The 18,409-nt window shown below is 31.8% G+C and overlaps 1 protein-coding gene across 10 annotated transcripts in view; it reads left to right on the plus strand.

Moving 5' to 3' along the window:
* Nucleotides 1-18,409, plus strand: part of VPS13B (vacuolar protein sorting 13 homolog B) — a 950,112-nt gene that overhangs the window by 225,454 nt on the left and 706,249 nt on the right. For all 10 annotated transcript variants that reach the window (XR_004232297.1, XM_031954131.1, XM_031954187.1 and 7 more), the window contains 2 exons: nucleotides 16,335-16,469; nucleotides 17,561-17,734. Coding sequence is in view for 9 of the 10 variants with exons in the window: in XM_031954131.1 (XP_031809991.1) it covers nucleotides 16,335-16,469; nucleotides 17,561-17,734 (309 nt within the window). In the remaining variant the exon portion in view is untranslated. The remainder of the gene's footprint in view (nucleotides 1-16,334; nucleotides 16,470-17,560; nucleotides 17,735-18,409) is intronic.

An 18,409-nucleotide genomic window follows, 5' to 3' on the forward strand; every position in this document is an offset into this window, starting at 1 on the left:
GAGTGATTCCATAAGTAGTCCAGCTAAATCACCTTGTTGAAAACAAATTGACAGAAATTCAAATAAGCTGATAGAGTTCCAATAAGCATGTGCAATGGGGGATGTTGAATAGGATGTTGATTTGGAAGAGATGTAACACTTCCTTTATGAGGAGACAATAGGAAATCTGAACTCTTAGTATAGTCCATTAAAAAAAAATATATATATATATATATATATATATATATATATATATATATATAAAGAAAGAACTAAACCTTAAATTATAGTTCCAAGAGGACATAGTCTTTTATTATTCTCATGAGTGATTATATTCCATCCCCTGCTTGGTTCTTCAGTGCCAGGGCCAACCCTCTTCTAGGAGCGTATCACTTCAAACACTGCTGCCGCCACTGCAGGTTGCAAACACATGATTGAAGGCTTCTAGTGCTCACATGCCCAGATGGCTTTCAATAACTATAGCCAGTAATTTCTTCAAATTGCTCAGTTTATCAGCAGCACATGTCATCAATCCTGAAGTGGTTGCTCAAGTCAAACTGCAGAATCTTGAGCTTACAGATGCAGCTGCAAACAGGTGAACAGGCAGAAAGTAATTTGTGCAGCTTGGTGGCTGTCAGACGAAAGACAGACAATCTGTGTTTAAAACAGATTGCAGGCCTAACTTGGGCCAGACAAAAGAGATTTCTCCAACTGCAAATAATTCCAAGGTTAACATATTTTCCTTTCTGCCATTAGGTGATTTGTTAAAATTGGAAACAATGAACATTATAAATCTACACAGAAACTAGAGACAAGATGAAAGAGAAAGGCAGATCACTAAATAGGTTTACATCCTCCTTTCCAAAGAGGTACAACTGGCATTCATATAAAACGTTTTCTCACAAATTTAGCCAAGTAATAAAATAATTCTTTGAAACTCACAGGAATAGTTGTACCCTTATGTGAACATGTCTTCAAGTTGCTATGATGTACAAAGGGTTAGTAATATAAAAAAAAAAAGCTCAGGCTAGAATGTTAGAAATGTTTGCATTAAACATTTTTGCTTCAAACACTTGAGAAAAAAAGTAATGTACTTCCCAGATAGGTAAATTAAACTTTATATGCTATTTTTACTTTTGAAATTTTGAATTTTTTCTTCTTTGCCAAAATTATTTCATAAATATAAACTTTAAATCACTATGCAGATCCATTGTAAAAAGAAGCTCATGTTAGATATCCCACAAGTTTCAAAACTATATAATATGGAATGTGTACAGAATATTTTTTGTGCAGAAAAGATTTCCCGAAGCTAGCATAATTCTTTTGTTTTTCTTTGATTCTGTCTTTAGAACATGATTCCAAGACAGTCATCTTTTTAAAAAGTACAGTCCAGTGATTAAGGCTGTGAAATGCCTTTTCCAGAGATCTCTAAACTTAAAAACTTTGTCAGAATACTCTGAATTAACATAGTATTATCAGTCGATATTAGACTAAGTACTTGCTTAGAAAATTGTGTAGGGGAAAAAAATGCTATTTTACGTTACCTTGATGAAGATTAATGGAAGACTAATGAAGGAGTTGTGACATCAAGAAGTTTATGTAGCCCACGAGAAGGAAAAGAATTAGATCTTTTGTATTCATATTAACCAAAAGTAATATCATGATTTGGAGAACAAATATAAGTATGTATTTGATAAAATCTTTATTTGGCATCAGTATTTGACAGGCTTTTAAAAATTCTGTACAATAGAGTAATTCTAAAACCTTCATGGTTGGAGACTCTTTGCTTTGTTCCTGGTTGGCTTTTTAATAATGTTATAAGTATCTTTTCCCCCCTACCATCCTTACATATCCAGATGCTCATTTTTTTTCTTTCAAACCTAGTCTAGTCTTTTTTGAATAGGAGAACCTTGAAAGGAGTAGAGGAAACACTTGTGCAGCAACTTGTTCTGGCCCATTTTTGGACTGAAAATGGTAAGGAGGAAAATAACAGGGTGAAGCTATGATTAGTTATGCCATCTTTCTGGTCACAGTTTGTACCTTTCTATTGTTTTAAGATTAAAAAATAAAAGCCAACGTTTTTTTCCCAGCATCCCTTTGAAGTATCTCTAATGATATATCTCCATTCTCCAGAGGAAATCTAAGTTAAGAGATATGTTATTTTTTTCTTGTCACATAGCCTAGTATTATCAAATCCAGATTTCTTAACTTTTGTGTTCTTTCTGTTATGCCAGCTTTTCAATTATTGACCACTTTGGTTGGAGACTTCCCTTATAACACTAGGTATCTAGAGAGGGCTATATTTTAAAATAACTTTTGCTGCTTTTTCTTCCTCTGGTATTTCAGTCTGATGGCAGCCCATCTGAGGCAACTTTGCACTGTTTTTTCTAAAAATTCCCTTTCTCCAACTAGATTTTAAGTTTCTTGAGGTTATATGCTATATCTCATTCTTGTTTCTGTATTCTGTGAGATGTACTTTGTACGTTATGTGTGTTTAATAAATATTTATTTATTGGATAATGGTGGCAGGCAGCTACTCTCATACAGTTGGACTTATATCTCATGTAGGAAGGGTACGGTTTGGCAGGGCTCCACCAAGGGGCAGCACGGAGCTATTGCCTCATTTATTTTTTATCTTTCAAATAGATTATGTAACCATAAAAATAAGAAATGTAATAATGTAGTTAAGAATATATCTAGTATCTTTCCTTACCTATTCCCTTTATTCTTCCCCTCCATGAAGATGAAGAGAGATGGGACCCCTCTTTACTTGAGATTTGTGCCTGATAAAATACAGCAATATTTTGTACACAATAGATAATATATGTTTGTTGAATTAAATTAATCTTACATTAAGATCACTTCCTTTCTTGGCTCTTTTCAGTAATGAGGTGATTCTGGCCAACTTCAATAGAATTGTGATGGAGAAAGCCATTTGCATTCAGAAAAAGGACTATGGGGACTGAATATGGATGACAACATAATATTTTTATCTTTTTTGTTTTTGTTTGGTTGCTTTTTTTTCTTTCTCATTTTTTCCTTTTTGATCTGATTTTTCTTGTGTAGCATGATAAATGTAGAAATATGTTTAGAAGAATTGTACATATTTAATATTTATTGGATTACTTGCTGTCTAGGGGAGAAGTGAGGGAAAAGAATGAGAAAAATTTGGATCACAAGATTTTGCAAGGGTGAATATTGAAAATTATCTTTGCATGTATTTTGAAAATAAAAAGCTATTATCAAAATAAAAATTTTTTAAAAAGAAAAAAAAAGATCACTTCCATTCATACTTATTAGAGTTATTAGGGCCAGGACTAGAATATTTATTCCCAGAGAAGGACTTAGGAGTCTGGTAGAGGTAAACTTTTAAGACCAACTTAAAGCAAAATCTATTCTTGTTCCCTTTTGAGCCTTCAAGAGCCAAAATTATCTCAGTTTTGTTTTCTGAGATGGTTAAAATAATTTTAACAGGAAATTGCTCAGGAGTAGGTACATTCATGAAGGAAGCCTAATATTCTTCTGCATGGGTGGTGCAGAGTGTTTGACCACCAACTATATAAATTTTGTTACACTTCTCAAAATACACATAAAGTGTCTTATTACTAAACATAGTTATTATGCATATACATACTACATAAATTCATTATGAAGATAATATTAGCACCTTAAAAAAGGCTGTTTTAATTTGACTTGTTGAATAAAGTGAATACTTTATTTGGGGGAAAGGGGAAAAAGTATTCATGTAGGTTGCTGTCTGCAGTCCAAATTGCTGATCAGAGAGTCTTTATATGCATTGGTAATGTGCTGTACAATATAAGCTGATATATATTCCACAAGGGAGGAAAATGGAATAGGTTACATACGTTGTTCCTGAGTGCAATGAATGTAAAACTCCATTACTCACCGTAGGCAGGTGCTTTTTATAGGAGGCTTTAAAGAAATATAAAACTCCTGGTGAAATGATTGGTTTGTACAGATACCACTTAGCTTCCAATGCTTTGACCAGATAAAGAGACTAAAAATATTCCTGCAAACATTTCTTTAATGATTCAGGGATTAAAGGTTAATATCCTCCTGGTGTAAGAAACTGTCAATCTAGGCACAGTAAGGTATATGAAAATTGCTGGTAGCTTGGTGGTGAAATAGATTGTATTTAAGGAAGAAAACAAATACCTTTTTATATTTCCCTTTGTGTACTAATAGAATTCTATTTATTGCTATTATTTAAATTGCATATATACAATATAAGTTTTTGTAGTAGTGTAGAAAACTCCAAAACTTTTGTCATATTATAACTCTTGTTTTCAGAGAGCACAGAAAATTTTAAGTTCTTTAATTTTGCTCATTTTATCAAAATGCAGTAATTCTTTTTGGTTGTTAGCACAGAATAGCAACTTATTATGGAAAACAATGAAACAGAAAGCATTTGACCTATTCAAAAATGTTTACATGTTTTTTCTTGCCACGCTTGCTGCTGCCAATCTTTTCTTTCATGTTGCTTTCCTATAGATAGCAAAAACCTGGTTTGGTGGTTGACAAAGCTTTTCCATAAAACAATTTTCAGAAATATTCAGTACAAAGAGATTAAAAAAGCGAAGTTTTAAAAATTAATTTAAATTCTCCTTACAGTTTCATATTAAACTTATGCTTTTTTTTTTTTTAAGGGCTTGAACATGTGAGCCAATTGTTATTTTCATAGCTGTACCTATCTAATGATCTGGAAAAGTTGATTTTCTCCAGGGTCCTTGATATTTTGAAAGAGTGTAAATATCGTCTATGAAGTGGACATCTTGTGCTACCTCCCTCCCCCTCTTAACATCAGCAAAGCAATTATTTAATAATTATTCTCAGCATTCCTATTATATTAAGTAGTGCTTTTCTAATAAAAGTTAGCAAGTATTATCAAGGAACAAAAATCCCATTTGGGTATTTTATTGGATAGGATGAGGAGAGAGAAATCTGTCATTTGATTAATCTGAGGAGGCTTCCTTGAGTAAGTATTTGTTTGAGATTAAGAGCTTTTTAGATTTGGGATGGGGAAAGGTAACCACTCCTACATTTGGGTCTTCTTTGGTAAAGATAGGAATGAGATGAAGGGACTATAAAAAGACTTTAAGTAGATGGGATTAAAGTAAAAGGTAGAGGAGTTATCTATATGTTTCTGTAAATTAAAGCCTTTTTGCTGCTGTATAGATTAATTTAGATAGTTTGTATGTGATAGAGAGGGGAATTGAATTTGGATTTCATAGTTGTTAGGAACCCCTGGATAAAAAAACTCGGTCTATCAATGTACAGCTCCCATCTCTATAATTTATAAACTGAAAAAGTTGCAAAGAACAATAAGTGTAAAGAATGCATGTTTCTTTCCACATTTTAAGTTTATCATCTCTCTTCGAGTAGTAATATGTTAGATTTTCATTCTTTTCAACTTGTGCATTGATTGAAATTCCAAAATCTTCCAAAGTTATTTTGCTCTAAGATATTTTTATCACTGTTCAAATTGTTCTCCTAGTTCTGTCTTTGTCAGTTCAAGAAGATCTTCCCATTATCCTCTGAAATTGTTTTTTTGTGATTTTTTTTATCTTACATTATCGTTTCATTATATTTATATATCACAATTTGTTTAGCCATTGTCTAATAGGAAATATTTCAAGTTTTTTCTACCATGAAAAAAGCTACTATAAAAAATTTTAAACTTATATACTTCTCTTTTTTTCTTAAATTTCTATGGGATATGCTTTAGAAGTAGAATAAGTGTATGCACACTTTGGTAATTTTCTGGCCATAGTTCCAGCCAGTCTTGCAGAATGCTTAAAACAATTCATAACATTACCCATATGTCTGTTTTCTCACAGCCCCGCCAACATATAACATTTTACTCTTTTGTCATCTTTGCCAGTCTTATAGGTGTTAGCGGGAACCTCAGAGATGCTCTAACTTGAATTTCTTTAATTATTAATGATTTAGATGGATGGTGTCAGTCTCAAATAGTTTGACCTATGACAAGATTTATATGAATTTAGCCTGTGTACTTTGCAATTTTGCTCATTGTTAATTATTTCATTTAACTTTTCCCTTCAGAAAAGCTATAGATAAATCTTTGATATGTTGATATGCTATTTCATTATTGTCATTTTTAATGACATTCTCCATGTCTGTGTAATTTCTTCTTTGACCCAATAGTTCTTTAGAATTTTGCTAGTTAGTTATATTCCTTCTTTAAACATGATTTATTAAATATAATTTAATTGTATTGTGACCAATATATGTGTGTAGTATGTAGTACAAGGTTTTGTAGTGTGTAGTACAAGGTTTTTTTCATTTTCTTTGAAGAAATATTTATGTGCCAATATACCTCATTGAAAAAGTTGGGACCATATGCTAAGAACACCCTTTTCTTCCCTCACATCATTTTACTCAGATGCTTCTCTTCTTTAGCTTTCTCTCACATGAAGATGTGACCTTTTTCTATTCTAGTCTCTCTTCTAGATTGACCTCCCAATTTTCTCACTAATCATAATTCTCTCTTGATCCTCAACTGCTTTCATGATGCCTAAAGACATGTCTATGTCTCTCTTATCCTTAAAAAAATCTTACTAGATCTGTCCATCCCCCTTCACTAAAATCTATGCCTCTATTACCTTTCTTCTCATTCTCTTTCCTTTTTTAAATTAAATTTATTTTTAAATTAAAATCTACCTTCTCTTTCTCTCACTTCTCCCTACAAGAAAAACAAAACCCCATTACAAATGTATTGTTGTTTAGTTGTTTTTGATTTATGTCCAACTCTTTGTGTCTCTTATTTTGGGATTTTCTTGTCAAAGAAACAGGAATGCTTGCCATTTCCTTCAGCTCATTTTACAGATGAGGAAACTGGACAAATAGGGTCAAATGATTTTCTAAGAATTACACAGCTACTAAGTGTTCTGAGATTGGATTGGAATTCAGGTCTTCCTAACTCCAGGCCTGGCACTCTATTCATTATATCACATAGCTACACCTGTAAACATGTGCAATCAAGCAAAAATACCACTACCAATCCCACTTTAGTCATGTCAAAACAAACAAAAAAACTGTTGCAATCACTTCTTTATGAGGAAATACAAAGTATGTTTCATCATGAGTCCTCTAAAATCATAGTTGGTCATTGCATCAGTCAGATTTCCTAAATATTTCAGAGTTGTTTGTTTTTACATTGTTGTTAATATATTTATATACACACATATATAAATTATATGTGGGATATGTACAAATATCCTGTTTGTTCTTATTTATAATATATAATTTTCCTGGCTTTGCTCACTTAACTCTTTATTAGTTCATATTAATCTTCTCAGTTTTCCCTGAAGGCATCTCATTCATCCTTTTCTACAGCACATTCACATATATCAGAATTTATTTAGCTGTTCTCTCAATGGTGGCTATTCTCTCAGTTTCTAATTCTTTATTACTCAAAAAAAGAGTTTTTATAAGTACTTTTGTACAGAGAAATCCTCTTTCCTTGATCTCTGATATATAGACATTGTAGTGATTTCTCTGCATTAAACTATATGTATACTTTAATAGGTTTTTGTAGGTGATTCCAAATTGCTTTCTGTACACAAAATGCATGCTTTTTTTTTTTTTAATTAAAAGAGCTTTTCATTGTTTATTTTTGTTGTTGCTTCTTTTGGTGGGAGGGTATTGCTGATTTTCTCAACCATTAACCAGGCATATATTTTATTTGCCTTAATTTAAGGATGAGTACTTTATAGTCCTAACAACTTAGTCAAGGAATTTCTTTATACTTCTTCCTTTATAGTGTCCAACCTAAGTCTAAGAAAGGAACATCCTATACAAGCTTCAAAATGGGCCACTTTATAAGCAGTCTTTAAACAAATATTTTTAAAGCATCTACTGTGTGTCAGACTGGGGATTACAAAAACATAAGATAACCCTTGTTCCAAGGACTTTTAAATATTTTAACGAGGAGAAAACATGAAAACAACTGTACATACAAGATATATGCATGACAAATTAGAAATGATCAGTAGAGAGAAGGCACTGAAATTTAAAAAAAAAATTTGCTTTCAATTCCAAATTTTCTTTCTCTATCCCTCTCTAATTTATTGAAAAGACAAGAAATATTTTAGTCTCTAAATGTGTGTGTGTGCATTTTTAAACTTTATTTTTTGTGTTTTAAATTCTACTAAAACACATTCATCATTCATCAGTTCCTGCTCTGGAGGTGGATGGTACTTTTTATCATGAGATCTTTGGAATTGTTGTAGATCATTGTATTGATTAGAGTAAATTGATCTTTCATAGTTGCTCATCCTTGCAGTATTGCTGTTATAATGCTGTACAATATTGCTGTATACAATGTCGTTCTAGTTCTGCTTTTCTCACTTTATATCAGTTCAAATAAATTTTCCCAGGTTCCACTGGGATAATTCATTCCACTCATCATTTAATATAGCACAAATAGTATTCCATTGTAATCATATACCACAACTTGTTTAGCCATTCCCCAATTGATGTGCATCCCCTTAAGTTTCCAATTTTGGGGGGAGGGGCTATCAGAAAAAGAGCTATTATTAAATATTATGTACATTTAGGTATTTTCCCTCATTCCTCTTTCTTTGATTTTATTTTTCCTCATTCTTTGATTTCTTTGGGTATTTGGACAATAGCAGTTTTACTGGCTAGACCTTTGGGCATTATTTCAAATTGTTTTCTAGAATAACTAGTTAACAACTCTACCAGAAGTGTAATAGTGTACCTGTTTTTCCACATCCCTTACAGCATTTGTCATTTTTATTATCTATCATTTTAGGCAATCTGATGAGTATAAAGTGATACCTTTAAGTTTTATTGTATTTTCCTATTTATTAGTGATTTTAGACCATTTTTCATATGACTATTAATAACTTTGATTTTTTTCTTTTGCAAACTGCCTGAAAATTGTATTTGAGAAGGCAATACGGGCATTAAAGCTGTCAGGAAGAGCTTCTTGTCAAAGGTTAGACTTGAACTGGAACATGAAGGATCCAGGGAAGCCAGAATCCACAGATGAGGAAGAAGAGTATTCCAGGCTTGAAAGAGAGTTAATGAAAATGCCTGAAATGTAGAGCAAGTGTTTTGTATGAGGAACAGCAAGGAGACCAATGTTATTGAATCGAAGAGGACATTTTGGGGCTTAGGGAAAGGATAATGCATAAGAAGTTCTGAAAGTTGGAAGGGTGCCAAGTTGTAAATAGCTTTAAATGTCAAACAGAAGATTTTTTTATTTGCTTCTGAAGATAATAGAGAGAGCCAAAGGAATTTGTTAATTTGAGGTGGCCAGTGTGTGATATGGGCAGACCAATGCTTGAGGAAGATCTGCTTGACACATGAATGAAAAATGGATTTAAGTTGGAGAGATGAGTCAGGGAGACCAAATAGGAAATTATTTATAATAATCTAGGTGTGAGATGATAAGGTATATAACAAGTGTCTGGGAGTGTTAAGAGAAAAAAGTAAGCATTTAGGAGAAATGTTAATGAAAGTAAGACCATCAGACTAGATATTAGTCTGGAACTTAGGGGAAAGTTTATTGCTAGGTAAGGAAATCTGAGATTTACAAATGATAATTGAAGTCTGATTGGATCATTTTTGTAGCGGGAGAAAAGAACAGGAACAAGGACCCAGGACAGAATTTTGATGAACTTGATGAAACTTCGTCAAAGGAATCTAAAAAAGACACATCCTTATGATCTTATTTTCGATGCTAAATACTCCTAATCATTTCTTTCCTCTATTAGTATAATAATTTACAAATTGGTCTTCCCACCCCAAGTCTCTCCCCATTCTAATTTATCTTCTGCCCAGCTACCAAAGTGATCTTGGCTAATGCATTTCTCTGAAAATGTCCTCTTCCTTACTCAGTAAACTCCAGTTGCTCTCTTCTCTCTAGGATCAAATATAAACCCATTTTTCCCCTTTGTCTTCCCCTTTCCCATTGTCCTTTCTTTTCTTTCCTCATTTCCCTTGGAATAAGAGGAATACCTTCAACATACTGAGTTTGGGTTATTAGAAAAGTGAACTACTTCTATTTTCTTTTTTTCTGTTTATTCTTGCTTTCTATACTCCCAGAAGTCTTTGTTTATAGTAAAAGAATTAAGTAGCTGGGAATTGAGGGCAGGAACTTTGAATCAAGTAAAATACTCATGGTTTGATATTCCCTGGGGCTAAAACATAAGTAGCAGTTCAGTAATTACAGAGTTATTACTGAGGAGCTACAATCATAGTACCTCTTCTGTTAAAGTTTGTACCTGAGTGATGAGATGGGTTTTTTTCCAGACTTTCAAAATAATACATTTGCATAATTGAATTTCTTTTAAAAAATTTCAGTACATTTTTTTTCTGAATCTCATTTTATTATTCCTCCAGTGCAACAAAAGTATATTCATGTATTAGACCACTTATTTATTAACTTATCACTTTTGAAAATCAGATTCATTTGGGGGTTAGTAATAATAGATCCACGACTTTTAAAATATATTTGTGTTCTGTGATAGAGTTTTGGCTATTGGTCAGGGAAATACTGACAAGGAACATCATTGCTGTTACTTGAAAATCCAGTTCTAAAAGCTAGATCGATTTCTAAGGCACATGCAATTGTTTATTACTGAGAGTATTTGGATGAAATTTGAACATTAATATAATGTCATATTTATGCAATTCTGCTAGGATGTGAGGTTGTGAGAAAAATCATTGTCTTAGGAAAGTTCAAGAAAAAAAATTTGACTAGAAAATCTCTTTTCACAAATAACATCAAATATTATCCTTCCTTTGTAGTATCATTAGGTGAACCAAATGTGTATGAATTTTGTTGTAATATCAACTTTTACTTTTAAGATTAGTCTATCTTACCTACATAAAAAGATGGTCATACTTTAAGGATCTTGCCATCATCAATAAATGTTACATTTTCCATGTTCATGAATTCAGAAATCCCATTATCTAATCATAATATTTTATTGTGTCACTTTTTTGTCTAAGAAACCTAAGCCTATTCATTATTCTTACTGTGATTACCCTCAATTCTTTTTCAGACCATTATTCCTGTATTAGGTATTCTCACCTGTGTTCCCTATTTTGACCCCTTGATGAATCAGTTCAACTCTCTTATCTTACCTCTGATATTACCCTGCAAAACCTTAACCTTGCATGGTTTCCATTGTCCTGTGTCTTTGCTTCCATTCACATGTTATTGAGTAAAGCTGAAGAAAGCCATACAATTGTGCTGACTGGTTCTTCTACCAATTCATGTCATATAATCTCAGCTGGACCATCACTGCAGCAGAACAATTCTTTTATATTTCCCAAAATGATTTATTCCTCTCACTACAAGAATTATTCCAGACTTTTTTTTAATCTTTCCTCAAGTGTCCCATGACTTCACATGGTTTCCCATAAAAGCAGTAATATTCTAGTTCTTTAGTTTATCCATTTCATGTAACCTACTACTCCATACTACTTCAGCCATAAAGATGTCATACTCTTGATCTTGTCATCAGCCACAAAAACACTACTTCCATATTTACAAACTCTGAACTTCCCTGATTTGTTATTGTTTCACCTCTTCCTTTGCTTTGTAACCCTAAAATTTGTTCTTCATCCTCATTTACTATGTTCAGTCATCCTCAAGAATTTAGAGAAACTGCTAATATTTTGATCCCTTAGTTTTTTCCAGACCATCATTCTTGCTCTGGTCACATTTTTCTTTCTTCCTCATTCTGACCCCTTGATGAGCCAGTTTAACTTTACACTATCTTCTACTCTTGAGTAGCTTTACTCTATCTTCCAAATTACTCTGGCAGGCTTCATCTTTAGATCACTCACTTCATTCACTACAGTTTTTAAACTACCAATGTTCTATTGAAGGAGCTGGAGAAAACTAAATGATTTATTGCAGATTTGTGTTGCTTAATTTCAAATGTACCCAGGGCACAATTTTTTAATACCTCCTCAATGAATTCATTTTCCCACTTACCACAGAAACTTTTCAAAACTTTTCATCTTCACAGACTTTATACATGGCTCCTCATCACTACACTCTTAGCTGAGAACCTTGCCTCATTTCATTGAAAAAATTAAAGCTATGTGCTTAAAGCTCCTCTTTCACCCTTCTTTCTCATATCACATTACTCTGATGCGTTTCCATGTCATCTCTTCCTTTGTTCCATATTAACTCCTTGCCAAGGCAAAATTTCTTAATGCACAAGTGATTCCATTCCATCCTTTCTTCTCAATACCTTCCCATCTCTTAATTCTCCTCATTCATGTCTGATCACTCTTTCTGAGTTTTTACTAGATCTTCCTTCTGGTCATGCCCTCTGAACATTTTGATTACTCCCAAGATTTTATCCTAGGTCCTTTTTTATTTTCCTTCTAGAGTGGGAGTGAATTTAATATTAAAAAAAAATCAATTGTATTTAAGTATAATTTTTAAATCCTACATATCTTATTCTATGCATTTTAAAATATTATCACATGCCAAATGAATTCATGATCCTAAAATATTAAAAACCTATGCTGTAGTCATTGTTAGTTGACTCCCATGATATTAGTAATCTCTATTCAGATATTTCTCAGATCTATTTAGCCAGCTCAAAACTTTGTCCTGAATGTCAGTTTCATGATCAGTTCCATGTTAGACATTTTGAAGGGGTTGGGTGTTTTGAAATTCAATCTATTCAAAAGAGAACTTATTTTCTTTCATTTGAACCCTCTCTTCCTCTGAAATTTTCTCTAATTGTCTAAGGCACTATCATCCTTTCAATTATTTAGCCTTATAACCTTAATCATCCTTGACCACTTCCTCTTATTCATTCCACATACCTTTTTTTTTTTTTTTTTTTTTTTTTTTTTTGCCAAATCTTGTCATTTTCCTTCATAGTGTCCTTCATGTACATCCCCTTTTCTTTACTTACTTTACTTTTCTTTTACTTTACTTACAGCTGCCATCTCCAAGTCTAGATCCTCATCATCTCATTCCTAAAGTATTGCAACACCTTTTTCTGGTTGTTTACCCTGCCTCTCATCTTTACCCCTTTTGTCCCTCCTTCACTGTACATCCAAAGTTTTCTTTCTAAAGTTCAGATCTGATTTTGTGTCATGCCCCTCCCCCAGTGTAAGGACATTTCAATGACTTTCTGTTATCTTTATGATCAAACCCTTTGTTGGAATTTTAAAGTTTTTTACAGACTGCTGCCTACTTTTTTAGTTTTATTCTTTTCCCCATATTCAATCATATAATGGCAATAGCCTTCTTACTATTTTTTCCATAGTATATTTTAATTCCACATCTTTTCACAGTCTAGAATGCTTTTGCTTCTCAACTCTTATCTCTTAGGTCCTCTGGCTTCATGACTCAGCTCAAATTCCATCTTTTACATTAGCCTTTTCTCAATCTCTCACAATATTATTGTCTTCTTTCTGCAATTATCTCCCATTTATTGTATGTGTGTGTGTGTGTGTGTGTGTGTGTGTGTGTGCATCCATATAGCTTATATGCAGAGTTGTTTGCATGTTATTTCTTTTTAGAATGTGAGCTCCTTGGGAGCAGAACCATGATTTTTTTTTTTAATCTCCAGAATTGTTTGAAGTGTCTATCACTTAATAAATGTTGGTTCATAAATATTGAATAGTTTCTGTCAATCTCAAGTACAAATCCATATGTACTGTGCACATACTTATTTGCATGATTTTATTAAAAAGTTTCTGTGAGATTTTCTTCTAACTATATTTCATGTTCATTGGAATAAAAGTATTTTCATTTTCCCCCTTTTTTTCTTTTTTCTTTATTTAGTTGCTAATTTTGCTATTTTCCTAGCATCACCTTTCCCTATTAATATAGGTATCAACATGAGATATTAACAATTTGTTATTCTTTAATCCATGATTATCTTAATTATTCATTTTTCTTTATCTTCTCTTTTGCCTTAGTTATTGAATACTATTGAAAATTAATATGCTATAGAGGAGGAATACACAAATAGTTTCATTAACAACTTTTGTCTTCTATTAGAATGGGAAATCTGGATTTTATTATAATATATTCTCTTTACCCATTATTTGAATTTGTGATAGTTTAAAAATGTTAGCTTTATACCCCTTATTCTTTTTAAGTTTGCCTCAAAACAAAATCTGACTAATATTTCATGTATAGAAATTTCTATAAAATATGTATCAATAAATGCATTAAAAAAAAGAGACATTAAATACAATTGACATTAAGCTAAATCAAAAATAGTGTAGACAGGCATTTATAAGCCCGTTTTTGCAGGTCTTTCATTTGGTTTTTAACTTGATGCCTCTGCTATTTTACTTTATTTCCGAAGCTCTTATCAGGAAAGAGTATAAAAACATTTTACTGTGTCAGATAGTTTGATAATTGCCAAATATATAGACTAGTATGAAACCACCAAACTCAGTTTTTTATGACTAATGGCAGAGTATTTTTATTTTCCAAGTGTAAAAGCACTTTTTAAGTGCCAAGTGTGATAAAAATCATGATAAACGATCACAAGTAAAATTAATTAGATTGATCTACTAAGATGCATTTATGTATGTCCCAACATCAGCTTTTTAATCCTGACTGTAATGAAAAGTTTTTGAGACAATAATTTGGGAAGTTTCTGTGTGCAAATGAATTTTTCTATTGATGGGAATGGGAAAAATGAATGGGCTCTTTAGCTTCTTTTATATGTCACACTTTACACAATGCTTTTTACTTCTTTTGGGCTTGACATTTTCCTATTATAGATGAACATTGGAGGTATTTAAGCAGCCAATTCCTAGTAAAAGAAAGTTGAATGTTTAATTTTGTCTTATTTCATACTCTTCAGGACATGCTGAAGCTTTAGGTGATATTATATCGTCATAGATGTCAAGTTGTAAAAAAGAATAGGAAATGTATCACAAATTTACATAATCACTTTTCTACATTTAGAAACTCATTTTCTCATTTTCAATTAAATTATTGGCAGTAAAAGTGTCAGAGTAACAAATTTTCAAATTTAGCTCTACTGGGTTCAAATATTGGCTCTACTACTAATTGTTTGCAAGGCACTGGACAAGTCAAGGAACCTTTCTGGGCTTCAGTTCTTTGTCTATAAAAATAATTAGCCTAGGTGATCTCTAAGGTCCTTTCCACCTATAAATATATGATGTTATGCTCTGGCAAATAAAAGAAACATATGGGATCAATGAATAACAGCTAGAGTTAGAAAGGAAATGGAAATGATTTTTAATGTTTAATGTAGTTATGACCAATAATTAAAAATTTATTCAGTGACTGTCATTCACAAGAATCTATAGCATGAAGGATAATATATATCTAATTGACTGACATGAGAAATGAGGAAAAAAGAAAGGGAGTTGTAGCCAGACATATTCATTTATGCTTAAATAAACTTAATTATGCATACATGTGAATTACATATTCATGTGTTATGTACTTTTCAATAGATATAATGTCATTTCCTCTTATCTCTCAACCTTAATAGTATCCATAATTTGAGATCTCTTTCAAATGCTCTCCAGCTTTTCTCTCACAGGTTTTGCTACCTTTCTTCAGTTTCTATAATACCTCTAAAATGCTGGCTTCAGGAGGATAAGTATCCATATCAAGTAGAATGTCAGCTCTCTGAGAGAGGGACTGCATTGTATTTATCTTTATAGCTAAAGTTTAGGATAGTGGCAGGATATAATAGGCACTTAATAAATATTGAATTGAATTGGAAGTTAAGCCTTTTAAAAATAATCCTCCACTTAGCACATACTTGGCATTCAATAAATACTTATTGGTTGGTCTCTTGAAATACAATCTTTTTTACATTTATTAGGGAAGCATATATAGCCACCTCAATTATTCACATGTAGATTATGTACTGTTTTAAAATTTGCTTTGTCATCCTTTCACATCCTTCAGACTACTGTTAGGGAAGCTATATGTTCATTGTCTTTGCAAAATAATTTTGCTTAAAATCTAGATAAAATTAATTAAAATAAATGTAATGCCTCCCAGATTATAGTTTAAATATCAAAGCTATATATAACCATTTTAAAAATTACCTATTTCTGAATAATCTGATTTTCTACAAAATTTTGATAGTTGACTGTATAAATATAGTTAATACAGATCATATATTTTAAAATTGCATTCTCTCACCTCCTAAACACCAAACTATGATACATAGCACAAATATTATGAGAACATCTGAGGTAGATAATTAAAGCATAATTAAGTTTAAATGCCTTGGTGAAGGAATATAAAAATTATTTAAATTCGACCAGCTAGTACATTTGCAGTTTTCTTTTATTAGGTGTGAAATCTAAGAATCCCTTGCCAACTCTTGAGGGCTCAATCCAGAATGTTGAATTGAAGTACTGCAGCACATCATTGGTCAAATGTGCCTCTGGGACCGTGGGATCAATAAAAATTTGTGCCAAAGCCCCAGGTATGTGCAGCTGGACCATGTAAAACTTTATTGCCTGTATAGGAGAATTGGCCTTGCTTTTTACAAGAAGCGTTACTGAAACAAGAATTTACTCATTGTTCCTATGAATCAGAGGGTTTTTAAATTTTTATTTCTCTTTTTCCCTTTTTATTTTGCCAGGATGATGCTACTTGGCTTAATAAATTATTATTTTTTATTTTAAAAATTCTATTTATTTATACGATTAATTTTGAAGAAAATTGTAGAAACTATTTTTAAAGTTTCTTGAAAATTTACACATTTTTTACATCAAATCTTGATGTAAGTTTGTGTATACATGCATTCATATGTATTATACATTTATACCTAGCTGCAAAACACTTTTAAGACTTTTTTTTTCTATTAGTGAAATGTTTGGGAGAAAAATTTACCATTGCATTTGGATGTAGCCTGTCAATATGGTGATATGTGAGAAAACCTTAAAATAAAACCAAAGTTTATTTTACTATTTAAAAAAAATTAATCTATATTGAGAAGTCAATCAATTTTATCACCTTTTATTTTTTTATACTTGTTTTACCCTTAGCTCCATTTACTTCCAGTTTTGAATTATGAAATATATTTATATTGTTATGTTGATCTCTCCCATCCCTCTACACCTTTTGTCTTAAAAAATTTTGGCCTGGCTTTCTGGGGTTGTATGGAGAGGGACACTAGGGAAAACTGATAATTCAAATAAACAAGAAAAAACTAAAAACTTATTTAAAAATTAAAAAAAAAAAGATTTATACTAATTAAGCTATCTTAATATTTGTTACCTTTGGGTTTCAAATATTATTGAAATTCTTTAGATGATTTATTTTGAATGATTTGAGAATCAACTGTTTTAGATGGATTATAATTTGGACATTTAATTTATGACTATTTATTTCAAATTTTGTTATAAAAGATTAGTGCATTATAAAATCAATTGATGAATATAATTTCTAGTTATTCTACTAATAATAGTGCTTTACAACTTGATGTTTTAAGATATATTGAAACATGGAGTAGTTACATATTTAAGATAAAAGTGCTTGGAATTTAAAGGTTAACACTAATTTTTTATTTAGGTGAGAATGGAAAAGAGAAACTGATTCCCTTAATTCAGGGCCCTTCTGACACCAAAGACCTCCACAGTCGCAAATGGCTTAATGAAAGTAGAAAGCCGGAATCTCTCTTAGCCCCAGACTTGATAGCCTTTACAGTACAAATTCCCCAATCTGTGGACTACTGTCATAACTCGGGTAAGTGCAGAACTTTTATTTATGTTGATATTATTTTTCAATTTCATTTCCAGCAGGACTTCTTTTGAGTGGAGTCTGTTTCTTTATGACTCTGCAACCATTAGGTATAAAAATTGATTTTTTAAACAATCAAAATGAATAAAATATCATTTTTATTTATTTCATAAGTTGTAATCATTTTGGATAAATAAATATGACTTTGTGAACCAGATCCTCAACACACAGCACACACACACAGACTTAAATATCTCGTGGATTAGAAAAATGCAGTGTCCTGTAGATGTGAGTGAGTGAGTGAGTGTGTGTGCATGTGTGTGTTGGATGGTTACTTGTAGAGAATGTCATGGAAGGGTTTCTTGTTTAGCTGTGGGTTAAATTAAGTGGCCTTGCAGCTATGATATGGTATGATTTAACTTGTCAAGATAGCTCAAATAACTTTTTGACATTTTTATCAACATCTTCACTATCTGTTCTTATATATAATTCTGATTTGTTCAAGGTATCCTAAAGGAAAGTTATAAATTTAATAATAAACCTATAGTTATAGCTGCTCCTTTGTTCTATGTTATGCTTTATTGGTGAAGACTCAAAACCTTGACTGTTTGTGGTGTTTTTAGTTAGAAATGCTTGTAAATTCAGAATTTGAATATTTGATAATTTGAAGTTGTTCTTTTA

Source organism: Sarcophilus harrisii, chromosome 1, assembly GCF_902635505.1.
Source record: "Sarcophilus harrisii chromosome 1, mSarHar1.11, whole genome shotgun sequence".
Taxonomy (NCBI): Eukaryota; Metazoa; Chordata; class Mammalia; order Dasyuromorphia; family Dasyuridae; genus Sarcophilus; species Sarcophilus harrisii.